Raw genomic sequence first — 18,260 nt, 5'->3', positions numbered from 1 at the left:
TTGGGAATCATTCTTTATCTTCAGCTTTATAAGATAGGAGTTGTCTGCCTTTTGCACTCTCATGGCAGTAAGTTACAGTTTTCATTTTTTTTCTCCTTTCAGGTTGATCTTGCAGGAAGTGAAAACATTGGTCGTTCTGGAGCAGTTGACAAAAGAGCTCGTGAAGCTGGAAATATCAATCAGTCTCTGCTTACTCTGGGGAGAGTTATTACTGCTCTTGTAGAAAGAGCTCCGCATATTCCATACAGGGAATCTAAACTCACTAGAATCCTGCAAGATTCTCTTGGAGGACGTACAAAAACATCTATAATTGCCACAGTTTCTCCTGCATCTGTAAATCTTGAGGTAAAGACTTGCAAGCTGATCCATCCTACATTGTTGTTAGTGGGACACTTATTCCAGCAGTCTGTAAATTATACAAAAGTTCAGATGAAGTATTAAAATCTTAAACCTTCATCTAGAGGTCATGTGTCTGTCTTTGTACTTTTATACAGGAAACTTTGAGCACTCTAGAATATGCACATAGAGCAAAGAATATCATGAATAAGCCTGAAGTAAACCAGAAGCTGACAAAAAGAGCTCTCATTAAGGTAACTGTCCAGTATGCTTTCACAAATTGAAGGCTATTTAAATTTATTTCTGTCAGGTCAGCCAAATTGCTGAGAATTAGCATGGTTACCATTTCATCCTGTCCTGTAGGCACCTCTTTAATGATGAGTGGGGTGTTCAGTCTTAAGGATTGAATCTCCCTACTGATTCAGTTTTTGGCCCTTTTGCTGAAATTGCCAATCAGAGTACTGGTTACAGCTTTTGATGTGGATACCTGTTCACAAGGAGGCTTAGACAGCTGAACTATCAGATGGTAGCAACTAAAATCTGGCAAAATATTAACACAATAGGTGCCTCAACTCAAACACAAGCATCCCAGTGTCTCATATGGTAGATAAGTCAGTAAGGTTTGACAAACAACAGCATGTCAGATAAAACTGACCCTTAGTAAGGGAACTTTATAGGTGATTATTTGAAGATGTTAGACACTGCCTAGTTAAATTTTACTGTTGAGCACTGTCGCTTTACACCTAATCAAATGTATTTAATGAGAAGTTCTGCAATGCTGTAACTGCTTTCAAGATGTGAAACTAAAAGTACTAACACTTAAAACATTATTTTACCTTTCTTATAAAATTTTTCTTAAGGGCATGTGTAACATCTTACAGCGTCACAGCCACCTGCTAACTCAAAATCAAAGTAGAGATGTAATTTATCAAACTGGAATCTTCGGTCTTTTACAGATCATTTTTGTTACAGGAATATACAGAGGAGATTGAACGCCTGAAACGAGATCTTGCTGTTGCACGAGAGAAAAATGGAATCTACATTTCTGCTGAAAACTATGAGTGAGTCCTTGACTATTGCAAAACCTGGTGTGTCAAGCATAGCAACCACATCCTCAAATGTAACATAATTTATAGGAGCATTTGTACCTGTAAGAACTGCAGCTAGTACAAAGTCAGTCTCTCTAAACCAGTAGTCTCCCAAACTTTTCAGGGTTGCAACCCCACCCCCGCTTACCCCTGTCTGTGCCCCAAGGGCGGAGGGTGGGGGTGGGGTTGGGAACGCAGCCAAGGCTGGGGCCGGGAGCAGAGCAGAGCCAAGGCTGGGCCACAGTGGAGGCTAGCAGCCGGGCCCATGGCTGGATGTGGCTCTGCTCCCAGCCTCGGCTTCAGGAATGGAGCTGTGGCTGGGGGCAGGTGCGGAGCTGAGGCTAGGGGCAGGTGTGGAGATGGGGGGTGGGGCCAGGAGCCAGGGCTGTGGCTGGGCGCAGGTGGGGGCTGGGTGGTGCTTCCTCCTCACCCCCCATAGAGGCTGGCCCAGACCCTCAAACGTTTCTCTGCGCCCACCTACTGGGGGCATGCCTCACAGTTTGGGGACTTCTGCTCTAAACTCTTATCTGCCTCAGAATACCTGTGAGTCCATTGGTCAATAAATAATGCATCTGAAGGAAGAAACACAAGGTTCTTCATGTACATTATACTGTCTAAATCAAACTGGCATCAATCTTTGTTGCATTTGAATGAATAATACTTATTATGGATGTATTAGCAGGACTGTTGTAAGCAAGACATGAGAAGTAATTCTTCCACTCTACTCCACACTGATTAGGCCTCAGCTGGAGCATTGTGTCCAGTTCTGGGTGCCACATTTGAGGAAAGATGTGGACAAACTGGAGAAAGTCCAGAGAAGAACAACAAAAATGATTAAAGGTCTAGAAAATACGACCTATCAGGAAAGATTGAAAAAATTGGTTTTGTTTAGTCTGGAGAAGAGAAGACTGAGAGGGGACATAACAGTTTTCAAGTACATAAAAGTTGATACAAGGAAGAGGGCGAAAAATTATTTTCCTTAACATCTAAGGAGAGGACAAGAAGCAATGGGCTTAAACTGCAGCAAGGGCAGTTTAGGTGGGACTTTAGGAAAAACTTCCTAACTATCAGGGTGGTTAAGCACTAGAATAAATCCCCTAGGAACATTTGTGTAATCTCTATCATTGGAGATTTTTAAAAGCAGATTAGACAAACAGCTGTCATGGATGGTCTTAATACTTAGCCCTGCCATGAGTGCAGGGGACTGGACTAGATGCCCTCTCGAGGTCCCTTCCAGTGGTATGATTCTAAAGTTTATATGGAAACTAGGATAAAAGTACCATTAAAATAACCATGCAGCATGAGAAGCATTAGGTAACTATTAAATCAATCATGTTACACTTATTGTTTTAGAGCTCTTAATGGAAAAGTGACAGTTCAAGAGGAACAAATTGCAGAGTATATTGATAAAATTAGTGCCATGGAGGAAGAAGTGAAAAGAGTAAGTGAAGTCTTTTAACAATACTCGTCTGCAAACAAGAAGTTCGGGGGGACAACTAGATCAAAGGGAGGAGCTTGATGTTGTGATATTTTTAGAAACTCCAAACCTATCACTGTGAGTTTACATCTTGAAAATCTAAATTTTTCTGATGATGATTGTAGTTCTTGCATAATTGAATGTGTTCAATCAGAAAAGAACAAAGGTAGAGTTGTCTGAAGCTCAGGATTTCTTGTTTGCAAGAAATTGAGATTTCAAAACTTGGTTTCCAATTTGGACCTAAACCAGTTTTTTCTATAATTTTGACAAACCGGAGGGAAAATTATTTCAAAAGCAAATGCATGGTGTTTCTGAAACAGAATAGCCTAGTAGCTGCTGAATGAAATTGACATTCTTGTCAGTTTTGCCACTGCCAAGGAGCTCCCAGGGCTGCTCTGGAGCACATATCCTGGCAGCCTATCCCAGGACCTCCAGGCTCCTGACTGAATGTTTTGTAGCCTGGAAGTTCTGAGAACCCCAGTCAAGTCAGATTTCTTATGGCTCCCTGGTGTATAGCTGGGATCCTAGATTCTGGAAGCCCTGGCAAGGTGGGGTTGCCCTATAGCTGTGGTCCCTTGAAGCCCAGGTGAGTTGGAAGGGAGCCAGACAAGTTTCCTAAAGAAAACCTGCCTGGCCAACAGGGTTCTGATGGAGCACTGTCTGAGATTCAACAAAAGTTCGTCTAACCAGTCTCAATTTTGCAATACACTTTGGTTCCGGCAAACTGGCATTTTGTGACCAGCTCTAAACAAAGGCTGTTTTTATACCAATGGTACTTTAGGGAGCTTAGTCAGAGTGTGCTTAGTCAGTTTGTGAAGCTGAAGCTAAACTTCAAACCTCCTAATCAAAAATAATTGTTTGAAAGGGAAACCCAATGCCTAACTCCTTAATAAGAGTGGCTTTTCACTTTGGTAACTTATAACAGCATAATGCAATATTACACTTGGTTCTTAAGCTTGCCTTAGCTTAAAATTGCTCTGATGGACTTTCAACAAAAAATTGGACTCTTAAAATGTTCTTTTCTGGATGGATTAGCATTTACTTTTCAGCGTTTATGTGAGAAAAGGTGACTTTTCATTGCACATGTACAATAGGCTAAATCTGAGAATAAGAAACATTATTTTCCAAGATTTGGAACTACAAAGCTATCAAATGTTGATGTTACAAGTCTTGCCTTTAGCTAAATTAAGTAATATTAATTGAATCTTTTTCCTCCAGGTATTTGGTTAGGCTGATTTTAATGGGAGAACCCTAAGTGGATGTAATTATTCTGCAGAACTTTTCCTTGTGATTAATCATGTTTTCTTGTTCTGGAGAAAAGTCATTGGTACTTGTTTTGAGACATATTCAAGTTTAGTGTACAAGGTCTCAAATATCAAACATACTGCTTAGAACTGAGGCTTCATTTGTAATTGACCAGTCATCTGATAATTTGGCATAAGTCACATTGTTGGGGGAGAAGATATTCTTCCTAATGAATATATGATTTGGAAGTATGACTAAATTGCTCTTCAGATTTCTGAAAAGCAGTATCTCCTCATTAACTGCATTATTTCAATTGCACTTTAGGTCACTGAGCTGTTCATGGCTAATAAAAATGAACTTGAACAATGCAAAACGGATCTGCAGATCACGGCAAGAGAACTGGAAGACACTCAGAAAAACTTGCAAGAAACCAAGATTCATCTTGAGGAGGAAGAATATGTGGCTTCAGCTTTGGAGAACACTGAAGAAAAGCTTCATGGCACAGCTAGCAAGGTTATTGCATTTCTGATAACTAATTGCAAGTGTAACTTCCCATACTCTCTGAGCAATTCTATTGATAATATGCCTAATTTTTAAGGGAATGACTTGTGAAAACTGTACTGGTACAGTATCTTGCAAGCTGATCTTAAAACTGAAAACTGGAACAGACTTATGAACTGACCCACTCCACAGTGATGGGGAGGGGACATCACTTGAGATGACAAGTTTGTTTGTGACAGTTTGATAGTTGACTATTCACTAACCAGCATGCTGCCTTCCTCAAAGTCATCCTGCCCTAAAAGCTCTGAGCTCCAGTGTCGTCCAGTCTGCATCACCCCAGATGCAGTGAACCAGCAAATGCTTATTCTACATGGCAACTTCCTGCACCCATCGCACCTCCGCTTCAGGGGGAGGGATCCCTGTACAGGGAGCTGCTCCCCCATCAGCCCAACCGCCATGCATCCAGACGCCCACATACTCAGACCCTCCTGCTGAGCCTCACCCCCACCCCGCCCCGATGAGCCCCACTCCTCCTGCACCTGGACCACCCTGATGAGCCACCCACATTTGGATCCCCCCCCCCACCGAGCCTCAACCAGCTGCACCTGTATCCCCACCGAGCCCCACTCCCACAGCATCTAGACCCCACCCTGATGATCCCCAACCACCTTCACTTGGACCCCCCTGCTGAGTCTCATTACCGTTACACCCAGAACCCCCCAACAAGTCCCTGTGCATCCAGATCCCCAATTGAGTTGCCCGCATCCAGATTGCCACACACAGAGCCCTCTCAATCCACACCTGGATCCCCCCACACTATGCTCCTCCACACTTGGATCCTGCCTTGCTGAGCCTACCTGCCCACACTTGCTGCACCTGGCACAGAGAGGCAGGGCCCTGGGGTATTTCTGGGGCAGGTCTGGTCCTTGCTCTGTGTCAGGGTTGGGTGCAGCCTCACCGCTGAGTTCATGTCCGGAAGGGGGAAGCTGCACAGTGATCTCCCACCTCTGTGCAGCCAGTGGCCTGTGCTCCCCGATGCCGTGGTGGAGCCTCCACATTTATTTGACAAATAAAATTTGCAGAATGTTAAAATATTGTGTGCAGAATTTTTGGGTTTTTTGGTGCAGAATTTTTACGTTTTTGGCGCAGAATGCCCTCAGGAGTAATTGGCAGGCAAAATACATTGTCAAATTCTATATTATTCACTGCAAAAGTAGTGGGAAACCACCTAAATGTCAGAGTCCTAGTCATCCATGTATTTACACTTCAGAGAGGGGATGCCACCATGCTCCTTCACTTCCAATTGTCCTATTTTGGGGACATTGGTTGCTGGGATGTTAACGCCTTGGTGTGTCTCTTCTCGAAGTTGGTAAGAGTAAACAATGTCTTGTGTGCAATTTTCTGAATGCCTGAGCACCTGATCATAATTTATACAAGGATTAAGAAATTAACTGTAGTGATATACTAAGCATGTTAATGTAAACTCTTGGCTTCCCTTCTCTAGGGATGCAACTCCTACTGTAAACAATATGTTTAAGTTTTCGTCATCTAAGTTAAACAAAGACTATAGTACACCCTTCGGTTATGTTTTGAGGCTGAAGGTGGTTCATCTGAAGATTGACATTGTAACTTTTTTTTTTAGTTGCTTAGTACGGTTGAAGAAACAACAAAAGATGTGTCTGGTCTCCATGCAAAACTAGATCGTAAAAAAGTAGTTGATCAACACAATGCAGAAGTCCAGCAGAGATTTGCAGGACACATGAATGCTCTGTTTAGCAAAATACAAGATTCTGTTAATGAGAACAGTTTGAAACAGCAACAAATGATAGAATCTTACACTAATTTAGTTGGTAAGTGTAACAAATTTATATCAGTCTATCTTCTGACTGCTAACATGAACTCTGTGCAGCAGAAATACCAAAGATTTTCCTAAAATTGATATGGCATGACATAAGGACCAGGCTTTACCTAAAATACTAGAGCTGAATTTTGTCACACCAATGGTAGTCCAAGTTGAGCAGTCATACCCGTATAGTAAAGGTTATGCCCAAACGTCCGCTTCAGTTTGCTGTGTTGTGGGCAACACTTGTGACTGATGAGAGGTACTGTTTTTGGCCAGGGCAAACTGTTCTTATCCTAGGTTTCAGAGTAGCAGCCATGTTAGTCTGTATTCACAAAAAGAAAAGGAGTACTTGTGGCACCTTAGAGACTAACAAATTTATTTGAGCATAAGCTTTATGAGCTACAGCTCACTTCATCGGATGCATGCAGTGGAAAATAGGGTGGGGAGATTGTATATACACAGAGAACATGAAACAATGGGTGTTACCATATACACTGTAATGAGAGTGATCAGGTAGGGTGAGCTCTTACCAGCAGGAGAGAGAAAAAAAAAACCTTTTGTAGTGATGATCAAGGTGGGCCATTTCCAGCAGTTGACAAGAACGTGTGAGGAACAGTGGCGGGGGGAATAAACATGGGGAAATAGTTTTACTTTGTGTAATGACACATCCACTCCCAGTCTTTATTCAAGCTGAATGTAATGGTGTCCAGTTTGCAAATTAATTCCAATTCAGCAGTCTCTCGTTGGAGTCTGTTTTTGAAGTTTTTTTGTTGAAGAATTGCCACTTTTAGGTCTGTAATCAAGTGACCAGAGAGATGAAGTGTTCTGCAACTGGTTTTTTAATGTTATAATTCTTGACGTCTGATTTGTGTCCATTTATTCTTTTACGTAGAGACTGTCCGATTTGGCCAATGTACATGGCAGAGGGACATTGCTGGCACATGATGGCACATGATCACATTGGTAAATGTGCAGGTGAACGAGCCTCTGATATTGTGGCTGATGTGATTAGGCCCTATGATGGTGTCCCTTGAATAGATATGTGGACACAGTTGGCAACGAGCTTTGTTGCAAGGATAGGTTCCTGGGTTAGTGTTTTTGTTGTTTCAGAGTAGCAGCCATGTTAGTCTGTGTCCGCAAAAAGAAAGAGTACTTGTGGAACCTTAGAGACTAACAAATTTATTATTCGATCCCTGAGCATGCTCAAATAAATTTGTTAGTCTCTAAGGTACCACAAGTACTCCTATTCTTTTTGTTTTTGTTGTGTGGTGTGTGGTTGCTGGTGAGTATTTGCTTCAGGTTGGGGGGCTGTCTGTAAGCAAGGACTGGCCTGTCTCCCAAGATCTGTGAGAGTGATGGGTCGTCCTAGTACCACATTATTAGCGTATCCTAACATGAACCCTTAACCTCTGATGGTGTAGGACTCTTGGGGAAACTTTACAAAGTTTGTAATGTTCTGTTTACCTTTGTAGGTGACCTTCTGTCTGCCAGCTCTTCAACCACTAATGTTATTGCATCAGCTGTATCTTCATCTTTTGCCTCTGTTGTGGAAATGCTGTCTGCTGAAACTTCTTGGGTTTCTGAAAAAATACTAGAACAGGAGACTCAATCAGTAAAAAATAAAGCTGAGTTGAAGAGATTGATGGTTAGTTAATCTAGATGCTCTTGAGTTATTTTGGGGATATGGATCTTTCCTACTCTTAAAGGGCCTCCATAAACTTGGTCTAGTCAATTTAATAAAAATAACTTTCAATTCAGTAGCTGTCTCAGAGCCCTCAGTTGCATGGTTACTGAATCTATAAAGCTTGAAGTAAGATGATGGGGGGCAGTCACACCTGGGTCATTGTTGCAGGCTTTTTAGAAGTAGGTTGGTATTGGCTTATATTCTGTTCACATGTTCAAGGCTATCTTCCCAAACAGAAGGTCTGGAAACTTTTTTTTCTAATGATCGTTGAGATTCTGGAGCACAATTCTACGGCAAGGGAGATTCTGGAGCAAATTTTGCAATTGCAGAACACACAGGGCCCTGAATATATTCAAATGAGTCTGAATAATCTCTTGCAGACTTGAACTGAGGAGCTGTCTGGTATTTAATTTTTTTTCCCCACCATCCTTTCTAGGAAGAGCATAAATCTGGAATGGAAAGAGCGTTAAGTAGTCTGGTGCCTATGGTAGAATTTGTATTGGGAGTAAACAGCCAGTTTCAGAATAACATCAAGACCTACTCAGCTGTGGCAGAAAAGGTAAATGCATGGATATTTTACTTTCACACAGACTTCTTGCTGTGCTCTTCTAGTTCACTTAGCTTACTGACCACTTTCTCAATAACTCTTCCAGGGTTCTCATCTCAGTCTCCATCTTTGATCTGGCCTTGCCTATCTGCATACTCCGCCCCATGGGTTCATCTGTTACCTCTCTGACTTCCAGATCTTCTTTTCCATTAGTGACCTCTTCATTTGTGTGCTCATGTATTCCCCTCATCAGTACAATCTCAATTGTCCAAATGTCAAAGTTTGGCTCCTCAAGGTTTTAGATAAAAGAAAGGACCACTGCTTAAACCTCCCCCTCTCATTTATTTTGCCTGCAGTTTATCCAAAATGCTCTTCTTCATTTGTTCTGACCGCATCTCCCCTGTCTAGAGCATCTAATACTGGCTTGCTATCTTCCTCAGTGTGTAGTTTATGTTCTAACTTTTGAAGAATTCTAGTGCATTTTGCTGTTGTCCTGCCCAAGCATCTCCTCTTTTGTCCTCATTCTACTGTGCTCTTTCACACCATTCCTTATGTTTAGAACAGCCTCTTGCCTAATATACCAACCTCCCTTCTTTAATTTCAAACTTCTGCAAAGCCTACCTGCAACAACTGTCATACGGTTGTCCACCATACTTTATTCAGTAGTGCCTTTAAACTGCAAGCTCTTCAGGGTATAGAGATTCTGTATAGGTATAACCAGTGTACGGTCATGGCACTGGGTTTATGAAAACTTCCACTTTAACTACCATAATTCATGGCTTCCTTATCTAACCTTCATGTAATTTATTTCCCTCTAAAGATGGAAGGACATAAAGAGGAAACAAACACCTTCTTTACAAAACACTGTCTCGCTCTGAATAAATTACAGGAAGATATAGCCAGTGTTCTGGCTCAACTTCAGAATGACTGTGAGAGTTTAAAGGAAGAAGCAGAGCTGGCAAAGCTGGCACTTACAGAGGTATCACCCTTTTCTTAGAACAAGAAGATGGAATTAAGCATTTTGTACCTAGTGTTTTTCACCTGGCTTGACTTAAACTCATCTGTAGTAGATCTTCATACTTGGTTCATCAGTCAGTACTAGGACCATTGTTTCCCATTCATTTAATTTGCTTGTCCTATTTCTGTTAATCAGCCTCAGTTGTGATGCTTTCTCTAGCTTTGTGGGGGAAGTGGAAATATCACGTCTGCTCCTGGAGTGACCTATAGCTGTTGCTAAACTGTTGCTCACAACGCACTCCAAAATCTAAGTGAATCCATTGCTTACATCTTTCTTAGCACAACTGGTGGTTATGGCTTTAAAATATATTCTACTTTTTGGTGTGCTATATAATACCTTCCATAAGGAGTCTATTACATTTAATTTATTAATGTTGAAAGTGCTAATGGCTTTGAGGCAGGTAACACCCCGTCTGGTGTATAACTCTGCATTTTTCTTAATAGGGCACAACCCAACTCATGGCTTCTTTTCAAAGCCAGCTGAATTTGTTGGTTCAGGAAACTCAGCAGAATTTAAGTGGTGTATCTAAAAAGGGTGGAAACTTGAAGACCACTATTGCTGTTGCCCAGGAAAATGTCCATCTGTAAGAAATATATTGTTTTTCATATACTTACAACATTGTCTTACATAGATTATTACCACAAATGTAGATTACCGTGCAGTAAATTCTTTTGGACAAGTCCCACCTGTTAGAGGTGGGTCCTGCCACAAAATTCAGATCCTGATTCAGATTTCCTCAACATATGAGGATATTTGGACCTAACTTCTGCTCAAAGTTGAGACTTTTATGCATCTTGCAATCAAGAGGTTCCGTTTTTTTCAGGAACTATACATTTGTGAGTGGTCATCAGATATGTCTGGGCATGGCTCCCTGATTACTGCTGCATGCTTACACTCAGTTCTGCAGGCAAATTAGTTTATATGAGTAGTAAATTAATCTATCACTTGAAAAATGAGCTCACCGAATGAACTAGTGGCTAGTGACTTATAGGGGCCCAACTTGAGACCCTTGGGAAAGATCTGATTTTCCTAGGGAGAGTGCTTGGTACCTTCTGAAAACTGAGGTCCTTATAAGACTTGTCAAGTGGACACCCACAGTCCTTAGTCACTTGGAAAATCTTGGCCAAAATGAATATAATAACTTATTAAATCCCGCAGTAATACTAGATCAGTGGTCTCCAACCTTTTTACATCCAGGATCTACCTCGCCCCTTCCCCAAGGGCCCGTCCCGCTCACTCCATTCCCCCCTGCCCCATTGCTCACTCTCCTACACCCTCACTCACTTTCACAGGTTGGGTGCGGGCTCTGGGCTGGGGCTGAAGGGTGCGCAGTGTGGGAGAGGGCTCTGGGCTGAGCCTGGGGCAGGGGGTTGGGGTGCAGGAGGAGGTGAGGGGTGCAAGCTCTGGGAGGGGGCTCAGTGCTGGGGCAGAGTGTTTGGGTGCAGGGGGGTTCAGGGCTGGGGCTTGGGGTGCACAAGGAGGTATGGAATGCTGGCTCTGGGAGGGGGCTCAGGGCTGGGGCTTGGCATGCAGGAGGGGATATGGGGTGCAGCCTCCCGCCAGGCAGCTCTTACCTCCAGCGGCTACCGGTCGGCGGCACAATGTGGTTGCCACTAAGGCAGGCTCCCTGCCTACCCCGGCCCCACGCTGCTCCCAGAAGGGGCCAACGAGCCCCTGTGGCTCCTGGGAGGGGGCGGGGGCACATAGTTCTGCGCGCTGCCCCTCTCTGCAAGCACCACCCCGCAGCTCCCTTTGGCCACAGCTCCCCGTTCCTGGCCAATGAGAGCTGCGGGGGTGGTGCTTGCAGGCAGGAGCAGCGGATGGAGGGAGACCATAGGGCTGCACTGGCCACTTCCAGGAGTGGCGTGGGGCCAGGGCAGGCAGGGAGCCTGCCTTAGTGGCAGCCCCACTGCACCACCAGAGATCACAATTGACTGGGAGATCCTCTAGGACTGACCGGTTGGTGACCACTGCACTAGATTGTGGTTAGGGAAAACTTTACTGCATAAATAGCTTAAATAGAAAGCATTCCAGTGTCATCTTATTATAATAAGATTGGATCTGGTTTACTTTGAAATTAGACTGTCACTGCTGCTGTCGTCAAATCATATTAAATGCATAATGTTTTTAAATCTGCATTTCCAAATCCTCTGATCTATATTATGAATCTGTTGTTCATGCAGGCAAACTACAGACCTAGTCAGTTGTACAACTTCCCACCACAACAAATACATTGCATCTTTGGATAAGTTCTCACGAGAGATCAGGAAGCTAAACAGGGAAGACGAAAAGTTGCTGAAGGAGTCCACTGAATGCTGTGAACAACTTCGCAGAACTCTCACCACAGTGTGTCAGGAGACAGATGAATGGGTTGAATCTGCAAACACTAAGATTGACTGCCTTACTGATCAACAGATATCCTCCTTCAGCAGTGAGCTGGAACAACTTCAATGTTTGCAGAGGGTAACTGATAACTTCATAGTGTAATGAAAAGTTCTCAGTGGAGAGGACCAGAAAGTAGAATATGTGTAGATACAAATCCAAAGTCATCTGTATATCATTCTACAGTACTATTGTTACGCTACGGGCCTCCTGATCAGGATAGAGGTTGGCTTGCCTCTCGTTTCCTGTAACATCATGTACCCAATCTTTTGATACGTGATATTAACCACCTAAGTTCCCTCTAAGCTGCACAGTCATGCAGCTGCTTATTAAGCAGTGCTCAGGGCAGTGACAGGGAGAGATGCTTCTCCCCAAACCCTGGACCTGCCAGTGGGAGGGTTTGCATAGTGATCAAGTGTAGAATATGGCTTTCAAGTGGTAGCTAACCTTTTAATTATCGTTGTTAGATTTGGCATGAGTCAGTGGGGAAAATGTTCCCCTTCAGGGTTACTGCTATTTCTGGTCCTTTATTTTTCTTCCTTCCCCATTCTTCTTTTCCCCATCTGTTTTTTCCTTCCCTGTAACAACTCTCCCATCCATGGATTTCACTCCCAATCCTTTCCCATGCCTCTGATAAAATAAATAGTGAGCTAGTTTAATACTGACTTTTAAAGTGTCACTAGACTTCAGAATTAACACCCCAATGAGTAAATTCACAGCTAAATGTTTCAGGCTGTCTGAAGACTCAGGAAGAAAACACTGTCTATGCATACCAGGTGTCTTCATGTCTGGAAGACTTTCTTTACAACCTTAAGGGCTAAAAATGCTTTCTAAAATGTAAACTTTCTTCCTAGCCCTTTGCAGGTGTTTTATCCTACAATTGTCCAATATGCAATTATTTGCATCTTTCTTTGAAGCATTTAGTACTATTTACTTTTCAAGACTTGATCCTGAATCTGAAAAACCAGTGGTCTGATCCAGCATGGCAATGTCTGTGTTCCTATGACTAGCTATTGGCATCTGTTCCCAAAGGATAGCATGTACGTTCCAAGCAATGGACTATTCTAAATACTGCTCTCAAAATGAATATAAATTAGCATGGCCAAACTCTTCAATTTGAGGTCACATTTAAGTTTAGTGACACAACCTGAAATGTAACTGATTTTGCGCCACCAGTTAGGCAAGAAACCTTAGCCTTAATTTTATTGTTAATTTGGTGTTCTGTCTTTCAGAATGCAAATGAAAGCTGTAATGCATCGGTTGCTGAAGTCACAGACCAGATTAACAGACAGAAAACTGCTGAAGAGAGGTCACTGAATAGCCTCCTTGACCAGATTCAAAATGATAAGGAGATGTTCCTGGAGCAGAAACTGATACTCCATGAGGAAGCACAGTATGGATTGACTCAGGTTAATGCCTTCCTGCAGGAGGAACTTAAAGTGGATATCCCAACAGGTATTCACAGTGGGGGATGGGAAGGGGAATGATCTCACAGCAAGCTACTTGAGTACAGAATTCATAAGCTAAAACTAATGGGAACATGAAGTGATTGATAGTCGTGGATTTTTTTAATATGGACAAGAGTGTCTTCAAAGAATGCTTCTTATATTTCATTTAATATGAAATCTGAGATGTAACTGAAGTGGAAGATGGAAGTGTTTAATAATTCCATTCATTTTTACATCAACTTCATTAAAGGGACAACTCCACAGAGAAAAGACTACTTGTATCCAGTGACTCTTGTGAGAACAGAACCTCGTGACCTGCTGCTTGAGCAATTGAGACGACAGCAACCAGAACTCATGGCTACATTAAATAGTGCAGCAAAGGTGGTAGAGCATGTGGATCAGGTAAACGTGAGATGGTATAAATATAAGGCTCCATTTTGTAACCACTCATTCAGAAGATATGGGATTGAACAGTTAGTGCAACACTTTAAAGGTGTTTCAGTTCAACTCTGTAAACACAGAGTTCTGGAAGCTTTTACATTCTGCATTGCACTCGTCAGTTACAATGTGAGTGTCCATGCAAAGCTCAGGAAATGCACAGGATGGGATTAAACCAAGTCTAATGTTTAAACGGTCTTTTTTGCGTGATAGTTGTGCATGTAAAGATCTATAAATATCTCAAAAGATTGTACCATATATTTTAGGGACGTAATCAAATGATTGTAAATCCCTTATGAATTTAGCCATTCATGTAAACTGGCCATTTCTGTTTTTAGGACTCATTGGAGGAAGAAGAGGTGGTGCAGGAATTTAACGAAAGTATCTTCAGTGATAAATCTTCCCTGGACACAAGTGTGTGCTGTCAAAAAAATAGTGGTATTCCCTTTTTCCAGGTAATTTCCACAAATGTTGCAGACAGATTTGGATTTGACCAGGAAGCATGGTGCCCCTTCTATAATAGGGTCAGAAGTAGTTAAATGACATGCCTTTTAATAGCACTTGTGTAACATTGTCAGTGTAGGTTTGTGACTAGACTTAGTCCTTCAGAATATCAATTTGAGACTTAATATATCTTAATTTAAAGAAGCATCCAATAAATTCCCCCCTTAAATTGAGTTTTTTCATCAAACTCAGCTGAAAGTAAGTTTTTCTTAAAACTGAAGCCGGCACAGGGGAACATCAACTCATGTATTTTAACATGAGACAGCGCAGCATTAGATTAGATATAGAACATCTACCATAATGGCTTTGCAACAGATTAGTACTCCCAACTCCACTGGGGAGGGAACTGGTAAACTTTGTTTTGTTGTTTCTTTTTATTTATTGACTAGTGTTAGCCCGTGGGCTCTTCTTGGTAAAGTATTCAGAGTTGCTCTAATTTCACCCATAATCCCTTTTGGATCAGGGCTTTGGAGCTGTGCTCCGGCTCTGCTCCAGCTCCAGGCAAAAACCTGCTGCTCCAGCTCCGGGCTCCACTCCAAAGCCCTGTTTTGGATAGTTAAAGGGCGGACTGCTTTCAAAGGCTTTGTACTGTCTAGTTATAGGATCTCTTTTAAGATGTTGCGGTCCTTGGAGGAGGGTGCGGTTTGAGAGTTGCAAAAACCTCTTAACTGACTCTAGCAAAAGAAGTATCTGGTCATGAATCACTGCAGCACTCCAGGGATTAAATACTTGTCCTGCTGAACATAACCTCTCCAATGTGACTTGGAAACTAAACAGGCAATCTTCTAGGCTGTCCATGTGGACTGCTATATCAATATTTGTTTCAGTGAGGGAGATCAAATGTTCTGAGGATTTGTTTAGTGTATCCTTAAACACCTGATAGTACATGTTTGCTTCACCTTGTTTGGGCCTATATGAAACACAAAGGGTTAAACTGGTTATTCCTTGAGGAATTCTGCACCAAAAATGTAAAAATTCTGCACACGATACTTTAAAATTCTGCGTATTTTATTTGTCAAAATAACACAAATTAATCACACTACTTTCAATTATTTTGGTAATTTATTTCAAAATACTTCTCAGCAAGTATGTCTGTAACAATCCAGACAACAAAAAAGATTCAGTAAATGTTTTTTGACAAATAGATCCTTACTGGGCATATTAATACAGAACTTTTGAATAATTCATTTAAACTGCAATACAGAAACATATTTCCTGCATCCCTCAGAAGCCATGCAAAAGCTTAGGGGAGTCTGGGGTAATGGAGGAGCTGAGGGGGAGGGAAGTAATTGGTGGGAAGGAGTCTGGGAGTGAACCTAGAGGGTTGTTGGGTATGGGTGGAAGAAGTGTGTTCTGTGGGGAGGGATCAGGGAGTTGGGGAGCCTTTCCAATGCAGATCCAGACTGACTCCTAGCCTCTCCCATTCAGTCGGGCATATCTGTCTCTGTCCCCTTGTGTCCCTGCACCCCCCCCTCCTTATCCCCAGGAGACCTTGCACCCCCACTCAGTCCCCCCATCCCCATGTGGCACTGCACCCTCACTCCCATGCAGCCCTGTGTGCCCCGCTCTGTCTGTGCTGCTTCACTCCCCCCCCATATCTCCTCACCTGGCCCCACAGGGAGGGCGCTGTGAGGAATGCAGCCTCTCCTCCTCCCTATCTGCTGCTAGATGCTATGGCCTGCTGCTCTCTGTTCTGGCACCACAGCAGCCACTGGTGGACAAACAGCGTAACTTTAGTGCCTCTGCGGCAGAACATATTTTTTGCGGGGGACATGAATTCTGTGCGTACACAGTGACACAGAATTCCCTCAGGAATAACTGGTAATTTATCAGAAGCCTAAAGGGTACCTCTAAACTTGCATACAAGAATCAGATTTAAATCTAACTGCACAACCTTTTAGACTTTTCTTTTTGATGGAATAGTAATTGTTGGTTTGCTTTCATTAGCAATAAAAGTGTGCTGTTTATAAACTTGTCTCACTATAGCTAAGGGTGCCCTTTCATTAATTATGGTAAGAACTATCTTTAAAGAAATGACTTCCAACAAATCAGTTCTTAGGCACATACAGGAATTCCTTGAGGTATCTTCTTTTTGATCTTAAGGAGAAAATCTTAATGCCTTAGGCTCGTAAGACTCTCTTGTGTCCTCAAGAATAAATCTTAACATATGTCTTGAGAAAATTGTCCTGTATAATTTTTTATGCTTTGAGTATTGTGTGCAGAATTATGTGGCAACCAGAAAATGGAGGGTAATGTTGCATTCTTTAGCATTGTGTGTAAAGGTGTAATACTAACTGGGTACTTTTTTAAACCCTGCAGCACAAAAAGAGTGTAAAAAAGGATAAAGAGAACAAATCTACAAGCATCTTGGAGAGGTCCAAGATGGAGGAGACAACAGAACAATCTCTTCCCAAGTCTAAGCTTCCTTTAAAAGCACTGAACTAAGATATTTAATGCAGACCATTGCATTTGTAAAACTTACCTCTGATCTTCTGTTCAGTCTGTTTTCTCAACCATTTTCAGGTGCTGTATATAGTGATATATTGTTGCAAAATCAAATTTTCTAGGAAGTTGTCCTGCCTTTTTGTCTGAATTGTTTTTATACACTGTAACTTAGTTACATAGCATATGCTATAATTTAGTTATATGGCATTTACAGACTTTTAAAACTTCAAATTATGGCTCTGTATGTTAAATAAAGACTTTTAAAATCTAAAGCTTATAATGCTAATGAGCCTTTCTCTAGCCATTTTCCCTTTCTTACAAACCAATACAACCAACAGATTTAAAACAACATGGGCAGATGGGGACAAGCTTTCCAAATAGGTCACTTCTACATTTTTTTTATTTTTATTTTAATTGACTGTAAATATTGGCATTCTGCTTTTATACCTGCCTCAGTCTGTCTCCTGTTGCTATGTAGTAGACTGGTGTCAAAGTACTGTCTTTATTATATAAGTGGATACTTCAAAGAAGCCCATCAGAATCTGCAGCACTGCTACAAATAAGCATTCCCCATATTAACAAACTTGTAAAATTTAAAAGATTACCAGATCAAAAAGCCAAAACAAATACACTAGTCTAGCCAAAGTACTAGAAATCACACTATAAGAGATCTTCTGCTCATGCAGGATTGTTCATCCTTTAATATGAAGCAAAATGGTGCAGTGGACTGGGCATGGCTTATTAGTTTTTATGGTCAACAACACTAACTGAAAGGTATAATGAATGTTCAGACAATACTGTGCCAAAGTCAAATATCCAAACTCTCCTGAGCTATATCTGCTTTTCCTGCTGCAGCCTGGCCCCCTAATGTTACAACCACCATTTTTTGACTCTTGGGAGTAGTACCCATTGATGTTTTGGGGGCTCGGTGTGTTCTCCAGTTAGTGGAGGACGTTCATGTGCTGCTAAGCATGAGACAAGTGAAGGATGTATAGGAATGGATGGGGAGTGAGGAATGGAATCGTGAAAGTGGGCTGCTCTGTTGCTCTGATTGGTTGAAGGGTGCTTATAAATGGAGGGTGATTTCCAGGGTACTCTCTTCTTGGCTTTTCACCCATGTAAACCATGGCCCATCCCCCAAATCTCAGGTATCCATATGAGGGAAATGATCCATGTGTGCTAGATTAGGCGCTAGTGGGTAACAGGCTGACACATGTTCTAAGGGCCAGGATTCCTGTTTGAAACAGATTTGCCCCTCTGCCAAAGTTTTACATGACCCTTTTCTTGTCTGAGAGGGATTTGGA

At 42.1% G+C, this 18,260-nt stretch overlaps 1 protein-coding gene across 3 annotated transcripts in view; it reads left to right on the top strand.

Annotated features, from left to right (window-relative positions):
* The window catches only part of KIF11 (kinesin family member 11), a 32,678-nt gene extending 15,460 nt beyond the window's left edge, over positions 1–17,218 (top strand). For all 3 annotated transcript variants that reach the window (XM_077822585.1, XM_077822584.1, XM_077822587.1), the window contains 15 exons: positions 103–345; positions 495–590; positions 1,309–1,397; positions 2,778–2,865; positions 4,471–4,659; positions 6,290–6,497; positions 7,963–8,135; positions 8,611–8,733; positions 9,542–9,700; positions 10,183–10,322; positions 11,923–12,202; positions 13,354–13,576; positions 13,820–13,971; positions 14,346–14,462; positions 16,831–17,218. In XM_077822585.1, coding sequence (XP_077678711.1) covers positions 103–345; positions 495–590; positions 1,309–1,397; positions 2,778–2,865; positions 4,471–4,659; positions 6,290–6,497; positions 7,963–8,135; positions 8,611–8,733; positions 9,542–9,700; positions 10,183–10,322; positions 11,923–12,202; positions 13,354–13,576; positions 13,820–13,971; positions 14,346–14,462; positions 16,831–16,956 — 2,406 coding nt within the window. In that variant the 3' untranslated portion in view covers positions 16,957–17,218. The remainder of the gene's footprint in view (positions 1–102; positions 346–494; positions 591–1,308; positions 1,398–2,777; positions 2,866–4,470; positions 4,660–6,289; positions 6,498–7,962; positions 8,136–8,610; positions 8,734–9,541; positions 9,701–10,182; positions 10,323–11,922; positions 12,203–13,353; positions 13,577–13,819; positions 13,972–14,345; positions 14,463–16,830) is intronic.
* The last annotated feature ends 1,042 nt before the right edge of the window (positions 17,219–18,260 follow it).

The sequence above is a fragment of the Eretmochelys imbricata genome, chromosome 7 (genome assembly GCF_965152235.1).
Source record: "Eretmochelys imbricata isolate rEreImb1 chromosome 7, rEreImb1.hap1, whole genome shotgun sequence".
Taxonomy (NCBI): Eukaryota; Metazoa; Chordata; order Testudines; family Cheloniidae; genus Eretmochelys; species Eretmochelys imbricata.
Note: the sequence above shows the minus strand (reverse complement) of the source record. Positions and strands in the feature narration are given on the sequence as shown.